Consider the following 19,729-nt stretch of genomic DNA (forward strand, 5'->3'; position numbering starts at 1 on the left):
TGCGTGGGGCAGTAGCTTTGCCCTTCCATCTGAGGAACAGGCTTCTCTGGCTTCTTTTCTTGCTCTTCTGTGCTTTCTTCTGGAATTTTGAATTTACAACTTCACTTATGAGCTCTTAACTGTGTTCTGTAGTGGATTATTGGTGCCATTTTTCAGTTGTTTTCTAGAATTTGAGGGGATAGGTACTTGGTTTATCTCCATCGTTTTGTGTAATTATATACAACCTTGCCTCCTTAGCTCAAAAGAAAGAATTCTTTTTAAAAATTTATACTCAGAATATTATTTTTTGTCAGTCCCTTATCATTTGGGGGTTTGAATTCCTTTATAGCAACTTCTTGCAGATGAAGGAATCATGTTGGACTTTTCTCTGAACTTCTTTGAAATAGAATTTCTTAGCATCTCTGCCAGTGTTTGTCAAAGCATTCCCATTCATCTACTGACTCAGAATCAACTGGAGATGCTTGCCAAAAATGCAAACTCAGACCTACTGACCAGGTGCACTGCAGAGATCTGGAATCAAAATCTTGTAATGATATTCAGGAATATGTACTTTTATAACAAGCTCTCCCAGTGAGCCTTGAGCATGTCACTTTGGGGCTCCTTGCTCTGGGGTACAGCATAGGATGATGATAAAAATCTCAGCATTTTCATATGCTAGAGAACTGAGTCCAGAGTCTGGTCCCCTTATTGCTCTCTCTACCTTCTAAGTGATGGAGCTACATGTAGAGTGAATTAAGAAAAAGTAGCTCCTACTCTATCTTGAGCAAAGCAAAGCTGCCAGCAGTTGTCTGGATGCCCCTTCCCGATATTGTTATGTGCTGTCCTGATCCTAGTTTTGATACATATTAGGATTTTATAATTATTTTTTTCGTGGTGTTTACAATGACATTGCCCTAAGTGCAGCTTTCTGGTTAAATTTGTAAATCTTCAACTCAACTGCCTGGGCTTGAATCCCAGCTTGCTACTCATTAGCTGAGTTCCTTTAAGCCGTTATTTAACCTCTTTGTGTCTTAATTTCCTAATCTGAAAATAGGGATGATAATCATGACTTCAAAAGGCTGTTGGGTGTATTAAAAGGCTAAACATGTGTTAAGCACTTAGAAATAAGTCCTGGAACACAGTAAAGGCTTGATGGGTTATTATTATTATTGTTATTATTATTATTATTATCATTATCATTATATTGTGGTTGTTCCATCTCTCTGACCAAAATAGAGGGAAAGGGTCTTCCTTGCCATGCTCTGGAGAGGACTTCCATGAAATGCAATAGTTGGTTTAATTGAACTTTCATCCAGTGGGGCAGGGGCCTTCCTATTCTCCATGGAGCAGGTCAGTTTAGTGGCCCAGACTGCCTCACATGGACTCACTCTCCAGAGGCCCTCAAACATCTTTGGTCTATGTTGGTATCATTGACATTTTTGTATTAGGACATTTTTCATGTCGTATTTTTGTTTTTTGTTTTTTAATAGCCTGGGTCCTTATTGTCCCGACTTTCCAAAGAATGAGGCTGTTTTCTTTTCAGCTGCTGCTCCTCGGCTTTGTTCTTACCAGTTGTGCACAAGAGAAGGTGTTGCTTTGTTTTGATTACAACAGTGGCTTCCTTACTTTGGAGAAGTTATAAATATGAGTGGGAGGCCTCCTGCTGTCAGGCCTGCAGAATGCTTTAAAATGCCCCTTAAAACATCTGGAGAGTCACTTCAGATAACTTTTTCCCCCAAACATCATGGTGTCAGAATTAAATGAGAACGGCTCCCTTTGCCTTGAGGATGCTGTCACAAGCACAGAAGTGATTTCCCCCCCTCTCCTGTATTACAATAGCTGCACCTTACTTTAAAGCATTGTCTATGTTCTCTATTCAAATGTCAGCAATTGTGATTCAAAAAGAGAGAATGTCACCTTTTTATTCAAAATAAGGTTCAGGCTTTAGAACTTAATCACAGATGATACTCTAATTCTGAATGCTGCCCTGAAACAAACTCCAAATATTCCTGGGGCTCTAAAAGCATTTCTGGGGTTATATTAACAGTATTAGATGGCATACTCTAGTTTGCTTTTGGATCATGTGACCACCTAGCTTTTGGATGATTTTAAAGCAGAAAGCTTAATTTGTGTTTGCAGATCTGCAGGGTCTCAAAAAGTGGCCTCAGGGTTTCTATTTTAGAAAATATGCCCATGGTGATATATCTATAAGCAAATTTTTATCAAATGACTATATAGATACCTACTAAAGAACAAGGATCCTAAATTCATCACTTTCTCCTCCCTGGGGTGTTTTGCTGGACTTCTTTTATACCTGAATAATTCCTCTGTGTAGAGTGTATGAAGACGCTTCTTTAGTGGATACCCTGGCAGTAGTTGTATGGATAACTTGTCACCAGTCACTGTCACCAAGCTGATCACTGTACACTGCCATGACCCTAGTTCTGAATGATCATCAGAATACCCCCATTTCTGTGGGGCTCACAGTCTCAATGGCAAGGGAACCCTCTCTCTGATGTGGGCATACCTCCTGCCTTTCAGCAGCACTGAATTGTTTTGTTTCCCTTCATTTCCCTCAACCAGGTTAATATCATCTTATAGGACTTTAACATATGTAATAACAAAAAGATAACAAGCATCCAAAAGAATGATGACAGCAATGGATTATAATATATTGAATAAAATTTTTGAAAAATCTACTTCCACAGTGATATTATAAAAAGAGATCGAGAGGAGAGGATTCTTCCTTTTTTTTTTTTTTTTTACAGAAGTGTACTGATAACAAATGTAGAAGAATGATCAATGATCAAATTTCAAATTTCCATTTTGTAACTCACTGCATAATAACCGAATAATCACTTGATGCTGAAACCATTAGATGAAGCAATGTTGGCCAATGGGCTAGTTGCACCCACTCAAAGTTCCCACTATGGTTTATTATTAATGACAAAGGGAAAAATGTGCCCTTACAATGAAGATGTCTGGCAGTCACATTTAACCAAATGGCCAAGGAATGTGGGATGATGTACCTTCTGGTTTGATGCACTGGGAGAGATACAGCATGTCTTTTGCAATGTTTTTGGAGAAATGTTGACCTGAATCTAATCCTGACAATACAGTCAGATGAATCCAGACAACTGACCTGGGCTCCTTCAAGGAATTCATGTCATTCAGAACAAAGGAAAGTGAGGGAGCACATCTTAGTGGGTGGATAGGAGGTGAGGTTGAGAGGACCAAGGGACATAATAGTGAAAATGCAATGTATAAAATTTTGATTGGATTCTGAGTTTTAAAAAAATCTATAAAAGACATTTTCATTGGAATGTGGACTGTAGGTTGGACAATGTCATTAAATTCATGGTTTTGTTTGTTTGTTTATTGTTTGTTCAGGTGTAATGGTGTAGATACATAAAATATCCCTGTTTAGGGGAGATACATGCTGAAGTATTTAAGGTATGAAGTGTCATAATATCTATAAACTTCTTTTGGATGGTTTGGTCCAAAGGAAATGCACTGTATGTAATTACATACATAGAGATGGGGTGGGTGTAGCAAGCTCCTAATAGTTGATAAATCTAGGTAAGATGTATAGGGGTGATGTTGGAAAGACAAATGGAAATTGACTCCACTTGTCCACTGAAAATTTTAAAATAAAAAATATTTAAAAGGAGACAATGAGACATGATGTTTTCAGGATTGTCTAAAACATCTGGCTTTCTGAATATTATTAGCTTTTAATTATGGCGGTGTTATGTAGTTGACACGATGTAATTGAATTTGCACGAGGAGGTATTAATAATCCCTTTGGATACACAGAGACAAGGCCATGCCTGGGTGGTGTAACTTGACTAAGATTCATTAAACACAGAGCCAGGACTAGAACCCAGGCTTTCTGTTTCAACCTTCAGCAGTCTCTTTAGTGTGGCTTATCAGAGGTGCAGCCTGGAATCCTGCCATCCTTTTTGCCAGGCATTCTTTCTTTGAGAATTAGTTGCCATGACCTTTCCTTCTCTTTGTAGAGTTCAGACATGAATCAAAGTTGCCTCTTTTTTGAGACTTGTATGACCAGTCATCTAGAATATTTTAAAGGTGGTGCAGCCAAATCCTGCTCGCTCAGGGGGTACATTTCAAGGTGGCCTCTTGAGGAGATTTAATGAAAAGCCAAAGTGGCTATAAAGGGACATAAGAGTATAATGCATAGTTTTAGCATTAGCCCCACTGAGCTTCTCCAGCATCAAGTGAAGTGTTTTGTTTTCATTAAATGAGCTCACAGTTGGTAAAAATGGGGGGGGGGAGGGCAGGAAAGTTTCCACAAAAAGCAAAATCTCAAATACTAATAATGAAGAGAGAAGGCCTACTTTCATTATTTTCTAATTAGGGAGTTGAACTTTATAGCCGAGAAAATAGGGCTTTCCTCTTTAAGTGTAATACCCTTTTTCCAGCAGGGTGCTCCACAGGATCCTTCACTGACAGAAGGGCCCATTCAGTTGAGAACAAGTGCCAAGCAAATGACTAATCACTCAGCTTCCAGATGAAGGGCTGAGAGTGAGAAGGGGGGATGGAAGCACAATGCCCCCTGGGCCTGCTAGGAGAGATAGATCTGCAATCCTCATTAACTTCAGAGGTGGGGCAATTTTGCCCTGTTGGTAGGCACTGTTCTTTTTAAAATCATAACTAATATAAGTTAATGACTCCACAATAAAAATACTGTGCAGCTCTCATGTGCACATGCTGAAATGTAACATGTGAAAGGAACCTTTGGTTGTTCCTTGAGTTCGATGGGGTGGTCCAGTCTTGGGATCTCACAGAACCCTGTGGATCATCCCAACATTTGTGTTCTCGGCATCTTCTGTCCTTTCCTTCATTCCATTTCCACTTCATTTCTATGGCTGTACAGTTACCTGGGAGGAGTACCATTTGGGTCCTGGTTATTTTTAGATTTAGGTCAAAATCAAAGGATTTCTAGGATATTTGTGATCTTTCAATAAAGGCTACTCTATTGGGTGGTTTCTTCTTATTACTTTTGTCAGAGTTACTTCTAAGGTTTTAATTCTTTATCCTAGCATTCAAGACACAGCGATCCAGTTTCCCTTCCTCCCCTGCCATTTATCTAAACCTATTTCCTGTTTCTTCAGCTGGGTATGTACTACCCAATAAGTAAGACATATCCTCTTGTCCTTGTTCTCATAGCCATGCCTTTGCTCACGATGTTCCTTCACTTAGACTATTCGCTCCCCCTTTTTTGGTATGTAGTACCACATAATGGTTAAGACTGTGATTCTGGAGCCACATGGGTTCTAAATCATGACCCTGGGAAAATTAGCCGTGTAGTGCCTTGGTTTCCTCATTTAAAAATGGGGTTGTTAGTTCCTACCTCATAGGGTTGCTGTGAGATGTAAATGAGTTTTTAAAAAAGTATTTAAAAACAGTGCAGCGTTTACTTAAGTGCTGTATAAATATTAGCTGCTATTATCACATTTATCCATACAAATGTTGCTGATACTACAAGGTCTAACTGAAGTCTCAGCTCCACTGTGCAGCCTCTTCTGACTTCTCTAGCCCAAGAGGACTTCTTCGAGACTTCTAATTTCTGCATAACACAAACTCTCACAGCGAATATCTACTGGTTTGTATTATTCTTTCATTATTTCATGTTTGGCCCCGTAATTTCTCCATTTTCCCGGTAAGTGAGATTCTGAGTTCCTCGGTGACATGGATTGTATGTCTTTTGTGTTCACAGTAGAGACATAGGAAGACCCCCCCATCCCAAGGTATGCAGTCACACCCCATGCAATCTTTGCTCTGTTCTGACAAGAGATGTGATAGATGAGTAGTTCTGGATACATGCAGCAGTGAGTTAGGAATACTTTATAAAGAGCTGGAAGGGCTATAGTGTGTGAGGGAAGTAGAAGAGCAGAAAGACTGTAGAGAAGATTTTCTAGGCTATCCTGTCTCCTTCCTGGTATTTAAGAGCTGCAAGTAGGGGACCCTGGGTGGCTCAGTGGTTGAGCGGCTGCCTTTGGCTCAGGTTGCGATCCTGGGTCCTAGAATCGAGTCCTGCAATGGTCTCCCTACAGGGAGCCTGCTTCTCCCTCTGCCTATGTCTCTGCCTCTCTTTCTGTGTCTCTCATGAATAAATAAGTAAAATCTTTAAAAAAAAGAAAAAGCTGCAGGTAAAAAATTTATCTTGAAATAAATTTTTGTTTTTTGTTTTTTGTTTTTTTTTGGTTGCTACTCTGTATTCTTTTGATTGCAATACTCTTGTAACATGTAATTATATTGTGGAGTTACACCTACACAAAGTAAAAAGTACTATACAATTGCAATGTATATTGATACCAATATTTAGAATCCATAATATAAAAGTGAATCCTCTGAGATGGTCTCTTCTCTTGCCTCACAACTACCTTCTCATTTTGGGGTCATCCAGTGCATGCTCTCCCTTTAAGGGCAAGCTCATTTATTGACTCATTACAACCCTGTCAAGGGCTGTAACCAAAGCAGAAAGACAAAGAGGGATATGGATGTGGGGAAAAGAATTGAGTATGGGTACTGGACTTTGGATACAAGTGAGACATGGTGCCCAGAATGCTCTGTCTGAATGGTGGGGCAAAGGCAGGTACCCCATGTGCAGATGGCTGGGACCCCAGAGAGAAAGAAGTCAGGCAGATGAACAGTGAAGAGAATAGGTTGGGTTATCTGCGAACTTTATGTGCATGTGAATCACTCGGGTACTTGCAGATTCCAAGTCAGTAGTTCTGAGTCACAAGAGTCTGCATATCTAACCAGCTCTTAGAAGATGCAGTAGATGCTGGTCCGTGGACCATACTTTGAATAGCACGCCTTAGTAAAGAACATAAAAGGGGTAGGAGCTATGAGCCTCATAACCTGATGAGTGATTGTCAAATAAAAAGACACTATTTTCAAGTTTTAAGTGATAGAAGGAATGAAAGCAAAGTAAAAAATCAGAGAGAGAGAGAGAGAGAGTAAACTAGTGAATGCAGGGTCTATTGATCAACTATCCTACCTACTTGGAGAATATTTTTCCAAACTTCTCATTTAAAACTTGAAATTTCTGTGCTCTTTGAACCAGGGCAGCCATTTCCCTCCAGGCTCCGTCTTCCCAGCTTCAAAGCATTCCATTGATGCAGTGAACAATTTCATCAGTTGGAAATTTGGTCACTGTCAATCCTCAGGGCCCGTCTGATTAATTTTAAACTGAGTGGTTTGGTTGGTTGTGTGAACACATGGCCCAGCTGCAATCCACACAACTGCTCTCATCCTTAGCATTTTAGGTCATAAAGAACGTTACTGGTGAATGAGGAACGTGGCCAAAGATGAGAAAGAGCTCACCTCAAGCTAGAAGCGAGAATAGCAGGAGCCTGTATGTGAATCTGGGAGTTTACTCACAGTGTTATGGATTCGTTATTCATCCCTTGAAAAGCATTTCCTGGTATGGTGGTTATGTGTAAGTTATCACAAATTTCCCTGGAGGAATAAAATGGGAAATATTTACTTTCCAAATTTTAGCTGCAAATAGGAAACTGTTATGCATAGCAATCAGCCTGGTACTTACAGAATGAAATTAAATTCAGAGGAGAAGATCTTCGTAACATCTGGAAGCTTCCGGATGCCTGTGTTACAGATGCTCCTGTGATTTGGGGCAGGGTGGGGATGTGGGCAGAGAGTGAGTAAAAGTGATTGTTATTAAGGCATAAAGATAAAAGCAGCAGAAAGGCACTTTGCAAAGACTATTTTCACATTAAAAATATTGAGTTTGGCTTTCTTGGTAGCACTTTTGACTGTTGAAGATTGTCAGAATTTAAAAGCCCCTAACACAATGGAAAAAGTTGCTCTAAAGACTCCTGTTTAAAGATCTGGGAGCCGGGACTGAACTTCCAGGTCTTTTTCATCTATATTTATGTTTCCAGCCTGTCTTTTTCCTATTGCATCAATTGCATTTTTTCTGTTGTATTCTATCTTATTCTTTTATGGCAATTTGCTCTTGATAGTTCTAGAAAACATCCTCTACTTTGGAATAGTCTCTAACTCAAACACTTTAGGAATATTAATCTCTTATGAGAAATACATATCCCTTATTAAAAAAAATAGTTCTCTCTTTTGCTACCTTGTGGTTCAGGAAGTTCTTCTTTATAACTTACTGGAATCACTGAACATTCTTTTGGTCATTGGAGCTAGTCAAGGCTCTTCTTCCTCTCACCTTTTATTTAAACTTCAAAAGAGAGAGAAGCAGTGATAGGTTAAATTGAAGGGTATCTTATTTCACAAGAATGGGACTCTGTTAGAGGAGTCCAGGCATCTGGATTTTCCCTAACCAAGTTTTAAATTCACCTATGAGGGACTGCAGAAACTGACATGAACTTCCTTGCACTCTGGTGACAATGGAAGGAAGCCAGGTTCTCCTTTGGCTCTTTCTGATGCTCCTTCTTTCCTGTAACCCCAGATCGCACTGAATCCTTGCCCTCTCTGTGACTGATGATGGCATCGTAACTTAGCAATGTGTACTGGAGATGGAGGAATATCACTTTTTTGGGGGGTGAAAATGCTTTTTTTAAAAATTTTTAATTAATTAATTAATTAATTAATTAATTAATTTGTCACAGAGAGAGAGAGAGAGAGAGAGAGAGAGAGAGAGAGAGGCAGAGACACAGGCAGAGGGAGAAGCAGGCTCCATGCACCGGGAGCCCGATGTGGGATTCGATCCCGGGTATCCAGGATCGTGCCCTGGGCCAAAGGCAGGCGCTAAACCGCTGCGCCACCCAGGGATCCCTGAAAATGCTTTTTAATAAAGACCATGATTCTTAGATAACAAGGAATATAGAGGTCAAATTTGGTTCTGGGATTTTCTTATATTTTTCTCTTTTTTTCCTTCTGTTTTTCTAAAGTGATTGATTTTGCAGATGCCTATGTGTCCTGCACAACCTCAGAGGCCTGGAAAAGTGGAACACCTGGTCTGGGAACCATCCAGTGTTAGAGCTGGCAAAAGAATTACGCTTGTGCCAGCAGCAGCTCCTCTAGGAGGCCCCAGGGCGAGGCTATACAGGTAACAAGAGAGATGTCCTCCCCTCTTTTCCAATTTTTTTTTTTTTTTAAGGTGGTAGGTAGAGGTTGTGGGTTTCCACCCCTTGGAGATTTTATGAAATTTAATTTGTCAGGAAGAAGAGAGGACATCTGTGTTAGAAGGATTTAAATTTTTCTGTGTGAATATGTGACTGCTTGACATGTGAGAAGATCCATAGTGATCAGTTTAGAGACTGTATCAGGTTTCAGGAATTTTGGTTTTGCTGGCAAGGCAATGAATCTGCTGGGTTAGAGTGGTACTCAATGTATAATTCTAACTAGACTTAATAAGATTTAATGGGAAATAGAAAATAATGTTTTAGTTTATAACAGTGCCTACCTCAAGGTAGTACTTAAAAGTTCTCACTTCAGAAATGAACAAATGAGATGAAGGAATCAGTAATTCTTAACCAGAGATGGACGTCAAATCAGAATTGCCTGTCCTCCTTTCATTTGTGGTCTGTCTGCATCACCACCTCACCGAAGAGATTCCGATTTACCCTTTTTAAAGTGTCATGACCTCTCCTCCCCATTCCCACAATCAGTTTTGAAAATCATTGCAAAGGAGATGATACTCTTCTCTTGTGTTTTTTGGAGAGTGAAAATGTTGGGAGCCACTTATATGGATTCTGAAAGCACCCAGCCTGGTGGCTGACAAGAAATGCTGATTAAATTTTAATCAGAAGGCTGAAGACAGACGTGCAAAAAATGCTAAGTATATAGTTAAAAAATTCTTCCCAATCTTTTAATTATTTTGATTTTCATCAGATACCCAATGTCCCTCCTCAGTTACTCAAAAAGGAGAAATCCTTACAGGTATTTTAACCGGGGGAGATTTCTAAATGCTCCAGGCTCGATGTACACCAGGTTTTTGGTGTTCTGGATGAGTCTGTAAAGAGAGAAGGAGCAGTTAAAAAATGTATATTGTTTGGAATGCACCAGACCATGGTCACCAGAGGATGCTGGCTGAAAATGGCATCAACAAAAATCAAGTGACTTTGATGTGCTTGAGAGGAGCTCCTGAGAGCCTGGAGATGAAAACTGCAAGGTGAGAGCCAGCTGGCTCTTGCTAGGAAGCTCTGTTCTCAACCTCTTGTTGAGGCAGGTGTAAACATAGCTGGGAGTCTGTTCCACCCCAACTTAGTGAGGTAGCACCAACTTCCAGAATTCCTGGCCAAGAAGATCCTGCCCCCCCATGGAGCCTACACACTGGGGGTGATGGAAGATTCCAGTCTCAAGTCAGATGAGCAAATTGGCTACTCTCCTTTATAGGCAAACTGGTCTTCTTCATACTGGCCTGGCAGCCCACTGATCAATTATCCAGATGGGCACTCATTCTTTGGATTAGTACAGGGGCTTGGATTTGGGGGAGATTTATGCCCATTGTATAGGTAATTTGTTATGTGATCATGCCCAGCCTCCTAGCTTCCATGGGCTAGTGTGCCCTTCTATAAAATTATAGTAATAATATGCACTCTTCCTACCTCATAGGTTGGTATGTAGTGAGTAATAGAATAGGTAGAGATAATGTCAGAGTCAGGGCTTTGTAAAGTATTAAAGTACAGCTATAACTAACTCCACAGTGGTATGATTGGCCTTCTCCTTATTTTTCCAGTGACTCTGACACTTTGAGAAATGGCCACAGTTGTGTGTCTACTTTGGATTCAATAAAAGGCCAGTAAATGCCGTTGACTTTCTTACCCCCTGCCACAACCACCTGAAGAAATGATAATTACTCTTGTTCTACAGAGAAAATATAGTGTATTGGCTAGTTAGAGGGGCTCTGGAGTCAGTTTGGTTTTACATCCTGGTGTTACTAATTGTGTGACCTTGGATACATCACTTAAAGCTCAGTTTCCTCATAGGGTAGTTTTTGAGAAGTCAATCTGTGTTTCTGGTTCACCGTAAAGCTTAAACCAAAGTTAACAATTATAATAGTTAATGAAATCAGGATGTTGAATGATTTATCTCTAGTCACACAGTTGAGAAGTAGCACAACTTGGAAGTAAACTCCATTTTTCTGACCCTGAGTCTGGTGTTCATTCCCCCTTACTATGGTTACCTAATGTTTGTGCCTATTTCCATCTTTTATGTCCTTTTGATTCTTTAGAGGTGAGTGATTTGTTGTAATTATTTTTATAACAACTTAGTCAAGCAATCATGGACCATATAATGCATTATATAGGTAGGATGGAAGGAAATTTTATCTCTTAAAGAGCTTTTGGGGTCTCACCTGAAACTACTCATCCATACATTCCCTCACTCAGCAAACATGTAGTAAGCACCTACACTTGTAAGTATTGGGGATACAGCTATTAACAAAGAAAGCCTCATGGGGCTAACATCCTAGTCTCAGGGCCTTCCTTTGGAAAAGTCCATAAACTTTCCCTTAGAGCATTTTGTTTTTCTTTCTGTTGCACCACGAGCAATTTATATATCTTAAGCTGTTCTGGTGGATCCCAGTATAAGCTGTGTTTCATTATCACTTGGGCAGATTTCTAGGTCTGGGACAGCACTGTCATCTGTAATAGTGATGACCTCCTCTCCCCACTCCTCTCCCTTCTACTTTCCTTCCCACCCTCCCACCCCCAAAATTCTACTTCACAGCCAAGTCCAGAGTATAAATCTGCATTTGAATACCCATTATTTTGGATTTTCCCATAATCAGCTGGTGAGGTAGTCTCATCTTCCTGACTATACTGTCATCTCCTGGGGAAGATTTATATTTTATCTCCTCTGTATTCCAGCAGCACTGGACCCCTGGTTGGACATGTGGCAGGTACCTCTCAAATACTTATCAATCAGTTATTCTCTTTAGATAATTGCTAATTGGACCATCCATACAGAGACCTTGTGGTGTGGTGGGGAATGCCCAAGCGTTGAAGAAAGACAGGCCAGGGTGGAATCACAGCCCTGCCATTCTCTACAGTGCCACACAGGTCAAGTTACTGACTTCTCTGAGCCTCCATTCCTTCCCCAGAACAAAAGGAGTAATTAACACACTTTTCAGGGAAGCTGTGAGGATAAACACAACCTGGAGTGGGAGTGGGGGGAATGCCAAGCACTAGTGCACAGAAAATGTTTGTTGCTAACTTCCTTCCCCTTCCCTTAACTTTCAAAAGGTGAAATTTTTAGAAGCTCAGGGTTGAGCCAAATGAGGCAGCAGTAAGAAGCCTGGTTTGAGAGTCACACGACTCAGTTTCTAGCCCCAATTCCAGCACTGACTTGCTGTGTGACATCAGACAAGTCAGTTAACCTCTTTGGGTCATGGGTTCATCATCTGAAAACTGAATTGAGCCAGTGTTCACCCATCTTTTTTTTTTTGTAAATTTGAGGAAAATGATAATTTGGGAAAAACTGTTTTTAAGAATCAATTCTAAAACATCACAATAACAATAACAAACAGCATACACATGTCCAACACAGGGCTTTACATGGTAGGCTTCCAAGAATCATTTACTAAATAAATGAAGATGCCCAAACAGTCCCCAATAAACTAATTCATGATCTTTAAGCTCTTTTTCAAATTTTCTCACTATCCCAGATACCTCATACCCTCCCTTCCATAAGGTAAGAGCTACTTGGCAGGACTCCACAATGTCAATTTTAATTTCCAACTTTGTGTTGTGATGTTTCAGAGTTTATACAGCTCCCAGGGAGAAGCAGTTGTCACCATGGCAACCTTCAGGGCACTGCAGTGAGAGAAATTAGTGCCTGCCCAGACCTAGTAATTGCTATAGTCTTTTCCTCTTGGATTCCTAGCAGTGGATGCTTGAATACAAATACTGAGTGGGCTCCAGCCAGCGAGGGTAATAGTGTACAGCAATAAACTATCTGTTAGCTGATGCTTACATTTCAGACAAATTGAGGAGGTTGTCAAAGGCATTAGCTTCTATCTTTTCCAGAGAATCACTCTGAGAGATTTCACTAGGGGAGAGAGAGAGAGAGAGAAAAAAAAAAAAAAAAAGAAAAAGAAACGTGAAAGAAATGACCATGCATGCATCACAATCAGCTGTGTGTGTGACTCAACAACTGGAGGCTCTAGGGTGTCTTTTTAAAAAAGAACAGGGATGCCTTATGTTGTCCTCACATCATAAAGTGCTACCATCTCCCTTTAGGAGCATTGATGGGCATCTATAACCCAGGTGAAGTTGAAATGCAGGTTTCAGTAACCCCTGTTTGTGTGACAGGCTTTTTTTCTTGTTTATCTATGACTTGGAGTCACAGATTGTTACAAGTGGACAGGTCTTTTGAGAAAATCTAGTCAGATTCTCTTGTATTGCAGCTTTGGAAATTGAGATTCTTCAGAAGAGAGGCAAAAGTGTTTATGGGAAGGTTCACGACCAGGATCCAGATGTCTGAATTCTCAACTCCATCATTACAGTGAGGTTTTAAATTGGGTTGCATTTGTTGTTTCATAACTCTTTCCTTTTCCCAAAATCCGGCTCTGAGGCAATTGCAAGATGGTCAACTTCTGCACCTAGTGTCCTTTCTGGGTTATAACTGTTGATTTCTTTTCTTTTCTTTTTTTTTTAAATAAAGATTTTATTTATTTATCCATGAGAGACACAGGGAGAGAGAGGCAGAGACACAGGCAGAGGGAGAAGCAGGCTCCATGCAGGGAGCCTAACATGGGACTCCATCCCGGGTCTCCAGGATCACGCCCTGGGCTGAAGGCGGTGGTACTAACTCACCGAGCCACTTGGGCTGCCCCTAATTGTCTATATCTTTAACTATTTTTCTCTTTTAGCAAATTGAGGGCAAGCAGTATGTCCTGTTCACTTCTGAATCTGTGGTGACTTCATATTGCCTGGTACATAGAGTATGAATGAATGAATGGAGTTTTTAAAAAAGATTTTACATGTTTATTTATTTTATAGAAAGAGAGTGAACAGGGAGAGGCACAGAGGGAGAGGCAGAGAATCCCAAGCAGACTACGCTGAGCATAGAGCCTGACATGGGGCTCCATCTCATGACCCTGAGATCCCAACCTTGGCTGAAACCAAGAGCTGGATGCCCAACCAACTGAGTCACCGAGGCCACCCCTGCATGGATTTTTTTTTTTTAAGACACAAATGTAAAGGAACCAGCTTTGCCATATATCATCCCAGGCATGCAAATAATGTCAATGTTACCCTAAAATCCCAACATAAGCTAACACTTGCTGCCAGCTAAGAAAAAAAGTCTCATATTCATAAATTGTACATTTGAATGTTTCTAAGGTTAACATTTACTGAAGCTTTCAGACTTGAGAGCTTTAGCCCATAGAAAGACTGAGCCTAAGGCAGGTAATGTCTTTTATGAACAATACAGTAATGGATTATTCCTGAACTGATTCATTTTATTTGTACCTAATGGTTTGTTTCTTTAGCTGTGGTCGTTTTTCTCATGAGGAGGTCTAATGCATTAAAAGTTATCAAAACTCACCATTTAAATTTGAAAGCAGAAGAATAGGGTTAGGTTCAAGAAACTGACATTTCTGTAATTCTTGGGGAATTATTTTTAATATCCTCATTGCTTGCTGATACCCTACTAGCAGTCAGAGATTCCCCAAGGAGCTAGGATTGATGATGCAGCATCTTTAGAGATGTAAATTGGCTTGGAAAGCCCAGTGGATTGTTAAGATCAGAGACGCTCTCTAGGAACTAAATGACCTTTGAGGTCCTTTCATGTGGACTAACCTTAAGGAGGATGCTAGAATACTAGACTCCTGAGAAAGTTCTTTCATGTCTGGTGTCTTATGCCCTAGAGGCTGAGACCCAGGGAGAATGGATTAAAGTTACATCTGACACAAATGTGAAATCACCCTGTATTATCAGGTTGCTTTACACTTTTGATAAAGGCCTTTAACCAATACAACTATAAATACTCTGTTTTTGTCATACACTTATTATATTTTAGATATAAAGATTATCTTCTGATACACAATAAACCTCCAACACATTTTCTTTTATGTAGGTGTTATCTAAAAATGTGACACAAGGGAATAGTGCTCTAGCAGAAGCAGAAGTTTTATGATTGGAATCTATTTTCTTTTCTACTTGAGAAGTTTATCGTCACTTATCAAAATGCATTCAGTTCATTGAAGCAAGGTTAATTATCTGGAATTTAATGACTCTTGAAAATCATACTTTTCTTCAAAAGTCTCTAGATATTATTTGTATTATAAAGATAAAAATACTGAGGTTTCTTTAACACACTTTCTCTCCTAGAAAAATTATTCCTTTTCAATTATGTTTTCTCTTGCAAAAATTTTATTATTCCAATTATGAATGTCTTTTGATATGCAGCATCTTACTTACATTTTTATGACCTCATTAAGTCCTCTGAAAGCTTGAGATGGGACTAGTTTGATAGGGAGATAGGTGAGTGATCTAGAAAAGAAGAAAGGAAAACCACGAGTTTAATATTTAAGACTGGGCATCTTTTAAGTTCATGAATAAAATGTGTGTGTGTGTGTGTGAGTGTGTGTGCGCGCGTGTGTGTGTGCACGTGCATGCATGTGTGACTACAGAGTTCCAACGATTGGATTCAGATGGAGAATTCTAAGTTATATCAATAAAGTGATGTGCCATGACTCACTCTTGGTCTATGTCAAAGAGTATGTTATTTTGTAAGTAAGATCCCAAACTTTGGGATCAGATAGACCTAGGTCCAAATCCCCACTCTCTCACTGGCCAGGTGATCCTGAGGATGTTATTTAAGCCCTCTATTTCTGTTTCCAGATCTGTAAAACTGGAATAATAATTTCTGCTTTACAGGTTGTTATGCTAACTAATCAGGGTAAGTAATGTAAAGAACAGAGCTTGGTACCAAGTAAATAGTTGATAAATAGTTCTAGGTGGCCCCATAGGCCTGGTTGGGAAGATGGAAAAGAAACTGTCTTGGGTAAAGTGGGAAGTGATTGGTGAAAATACAGTTGGAAACCAGGCTGGTGGGAGAAGGGAAGATTCACTAAGAACATGTTCTTATTTTGATCTATACCATCTTCCCCAGATAGCCGATTTCAGTATGTGCCCAACCAGATCACGTGGCTGCTATGGCTCAATCACATGGGCATCTCATGCCATTTTGGGGGAACATCTACAGAACATTTCCTTTAGGCACTCACCTATATTCAGAGGAACAATCTAAATGTTCTTGAACTGAGATAAAAGTTAGGCATTATGTAAAATTTGAGAAAAGAGCAGTTACTCAGCAATAGCAAAAGCAGAACGGGATGATGTACATGTGCTAAAGGAAACTGGGGTTAAGTTAACTCAGAATAAAGCATCTGCAAAGCAGGGATGAATGTTCAACCAACATTTATGAAGCATCTACAGTGGTGCAGGGTTTTGGACCAAGCACTGGCAGAGAGGAGGAGCGTGGACGAGGACACTTCAGGAGGAAAGTGAATATCGGAATATGAGAGTAGAGGTGGAAGATGCTGCCTTGCTTTTCGTGTGTCTATAAGCAGACTGTCTTAATTGCCTGGAAAGCACACCTTCTGCATCGGGGTCTATTTGAATCAGAGAGATGTCTTATGGTCTCGGAAGGGACTTGCTACTGGTGTAAGGTGCTATGTGAATTGAGCACACAACCTTATTTTATCCACTCAACAATGGTGTGAGGTGGGTGTTTCCCTTTGATAGCAGAAGAACTAGATCACAGAGAGATTCCGTAGCCTAAACAAAGCAACATGACCAAGCACACTGAGCCCAAATACTCTTTTTACTGTTCTATATTGGACCAAAGTATTTGATTCCTAACCTGGTCTCTTTCTCCCCCACCCCAGATTTTATTGAGGAATAACTGACAATTATAATTGTATGTATTTAAAGTGTACAGTGTGGGGATTTGATATACACATACATTATGGCATCATTACCAAGATTAAGAAAATTAACACATCCGTCATCTCCCTAGTTAATTCCTTTTTTTAGGCCGGGGGTGTGTGTGAGTACATTTAAAATCTGCTTTCATTAGATCATAAGAACATAGTCTTATAACTCAAAATTTGTACCCTTTGATCTATAGTTCCTCATTTTCTCCTCCCCTCAGCCCCTGGCAACCATGATTCTCTTCTCTGTTTCTAGGAAATTGGGTGTGTTTCATTTATTTATTTATTTAGATTTTAGATTCCACATATAAGTGATACTATACAGTATTTGTCTTTCTCTGTCTGGCTCATTTCACTTGGCATGATGCCCTCCAGGTTCATCTATGCTATCACGGATGGCAGGATTTCCTTCTTTTTTATGGCTGAAAAATATTCCTCTGCGTGTATGTGCATGCATGTGTATGTGGGTGTATTTACTACATTTTAAAAATCCATTAATCAGTTGAAGGACCCTTTAGTTGTTTCTATATTTTGGCTGTTATGAATGCTACTAGAATGAACAGGAGATGCAGATATCTCTTAGAGTGATTTCATTTCCTTCAGGTCTGTTTTTCTATCTATCTATCTATATCTATCTATCATCTATCCATCTCCAGGTAACCTAGTCTTTCTCAAGTGAGCAAGGTGGAGGGAGAGCTTTGTAACCTTGTTTCTCTTGAAAGGAGAAATGCTATACTCTGGCAATTTCTCCTGCAAAGCAGCTTACCAAGAGTTCTTCTCTAGGGGCTAATGCAAAGAAATTTCATTTCAGGAAAATGCTTTTACTCAACAGTCTCTTAGAGATGGTACAACCTAGGGGAAGTTATCCAAACTTGGTCCTCTGATCTTATTCCTGCAGATAGTCCCACCAAGCACATTGTTCAATACCCGAACTTATTTAACAGGGCATCCAAGAAGAACAGGGACAGTGGGGGGAGAAATATTCTTACGGTGGCATGTTTGCTTCCTATATTTCTTCTGGAATCATGTCCGCTTGGCTTACTGATTAAAAACACAGTTTTATTGCTCTCTGCACTGCCAAGTCAATAAATTTCCAGAAGAGAAAGCTGTATTCTACTGTACCCCATGCAACATCAATAAAACTGACAGCCAAATTCTGATTCCAGAATCTTTATTGCTGGGGATAATGCAGTGCAGAACATATTTTGGAGAGTGTTTACATAAAAGCTTAAAATGAACTCTTCAGAGCTGTTTATTCATGCAAATGGACCCCAGAAGCTGGAGCCTCTCAAGCAAGCAGCTTCCTCCTCCAAAAGGGAGCATAGTGTTGCTCCCAGGAGAGTAGTTTGGTTCAGGTTGGACCAGGGAGGTTGCCTGAGCTTTTTGATTGATGTAGGGATGAGGGATGAGGAGCAAAGGTTGGACAGAAGTGAGAGAGGCTGTAGATCATGCACTGGCTGTCCCCAATGACTACAGAACAGCCCTAGTGCAAGATGAAATTTTGCAGTTGATGTTGATGCTGCAGATCAGAAAAGGCAGCAGTAATGAGAATAAAAATAAAGTTCCTACCATAAAGGAACTTAGCAAACAGCAGGTAGCTTTGTGGATGTGGCTGGGGCAAGAAGAGCCTGTGGGCTGGAGAATGGGGAGACAGGTGGGTGAGGCAGGGGTACTGAGTTTTTGACACTAGATGTATTCTCATGAAGTGGGTGCAGAATGTAGTTTTCTGAATCCAAAGCTATTTTACCTGCTGACTTACATTTTTATTTTAGAGATGTCATGTCTTCATTCCTGATTCATCTTTAACGGGCAGCAGTTTCTAAGCATTCATGTGTCTGTCTCCTGTATTTAAACAATTGTTCATTTAGCCTGTGATTTGCCAATAACCATTAGAATATACTCCCTTTGAAGGTGCTCCCTGCTCTGGTGTATGTTTTTTTTTTTTTTTTTTTTTTTACAGGTTTTATTTATTTATTTGGCAAAGAGAGAGAGAGAGCCCAAGCAGGGGGAGCAGCAGGCAGTGAGACAGGGAGAGGCAGACTCCCCAACGAGTAGGGAGCCTAATGCGGGGCTCTATCTGAGGACCCTGGGATCATGACCTGAGCCAAAGGCAGATGCTTAACTGAGTGACCCGGGTGACCTGCTGATGGGTGCTTTTATGAGGCCAAAACTTGTAGCAACATGAACTACTGTCTCCATAATAACCCTGTAATTCCACTCCTGTGTACATCCCAGAGAAATTCTGACATTGATACCTAAGGGAACCTGTATAAGGATTTTCTTCACAGCATTGTGGCATCAGGGGGTTGGATACAAACCAGGTGTCCATTACGGAGTGAGAGAATCATAGTGTGGACAGTATATATCTAACTAATAGGTAAGCAGCTAGAAGCAAGAGTCTAAAGGCACACAGAGCAGCCTATGTGGATCTTAGAATCATGGTGCTCAGAGCAACAAGTAAGAAATTAATGATATAAAATTCTACTTGCAGAATTAAAATTACATGTGCACAAAACATTAGATTTTTAAAAAAATTTATTTATTCAGGAGAGACACAGAGAGAGAGTGGCAGAGACACAGGCAGAGGGAGAAGCAGGCTCCTCGCAGGGAGCCCGATGCGGGACTCAATCCCAGATTCTGGGATCATGACCTGAGCCGAAGGCAGGCACCCAACCGCTGAGCCACCCAGGCGTCCCAAAACATTAGATATTTTAAGAGAAAACACCTGAGCACCTATTAGGATTGTTGCCTATGGCAAGTTGAAAGGAAGTGAGAGAAGGGGATAAAATAAAAGCAGGGTGACTTTGAATGGACCAGCGATGATGTTGCTTGGATGAAGAAATGTGATCA

At 40.2% G+C, this 19,729-nt stretch overlaps 1 protein-coding gene across 1 annotated transcript in view; it reads right to left on the reverse strand.

Annotated features, from left to right (window-relative positions):
- LHCGR (luteinizing hormone/choriogonadotropin receptor) overlaps positions 1-19,729 on the reverse strand; it is a 57,523-nt gene that overhangs the window by 22,321 nt on the left and 15,473 nt on the right. Inside the window, exons 2-6 of the mRNA XM_072741951.1 lie at positions 15,363-15,434; positions 12,913-12,987; positions 9,875-9,949; positions 7,556-7,630; positions 7,390-7,467 (exon numbers count right to left, since the gene is read on the reverse strand). Of these exons, the coding sequence (XP_072598052.1) occupies positions 7,390-7,467; positions 7,556-7,630; positions 9,875-9,949; positions 12,913-12,987; positions 15,363-15,434 (375 nt within the window). The remainder of the gene's footprint in view (positions 1-7,389; positions 7,468-7,555; positions 7,631-9,874; positions 9,950-12,912; positions 12,988-15,362; positions 15,435-19,729) is intronic.

Source organism: Vulpes vulpes, chromosome 16 (genome assembly GCF_048418805.1).
Source record: "Vulpes vulpes isolate BD-2025 chromosome 16, VulVul3, whole genome shotgun sequence".
Taxonomy (NCBI): domain Eukaryota; kingdom Metazoa; phylum Chordata; class Mammalia; order Carnivora; family Canidae; genus Vulpes; species Vulpes vulpes.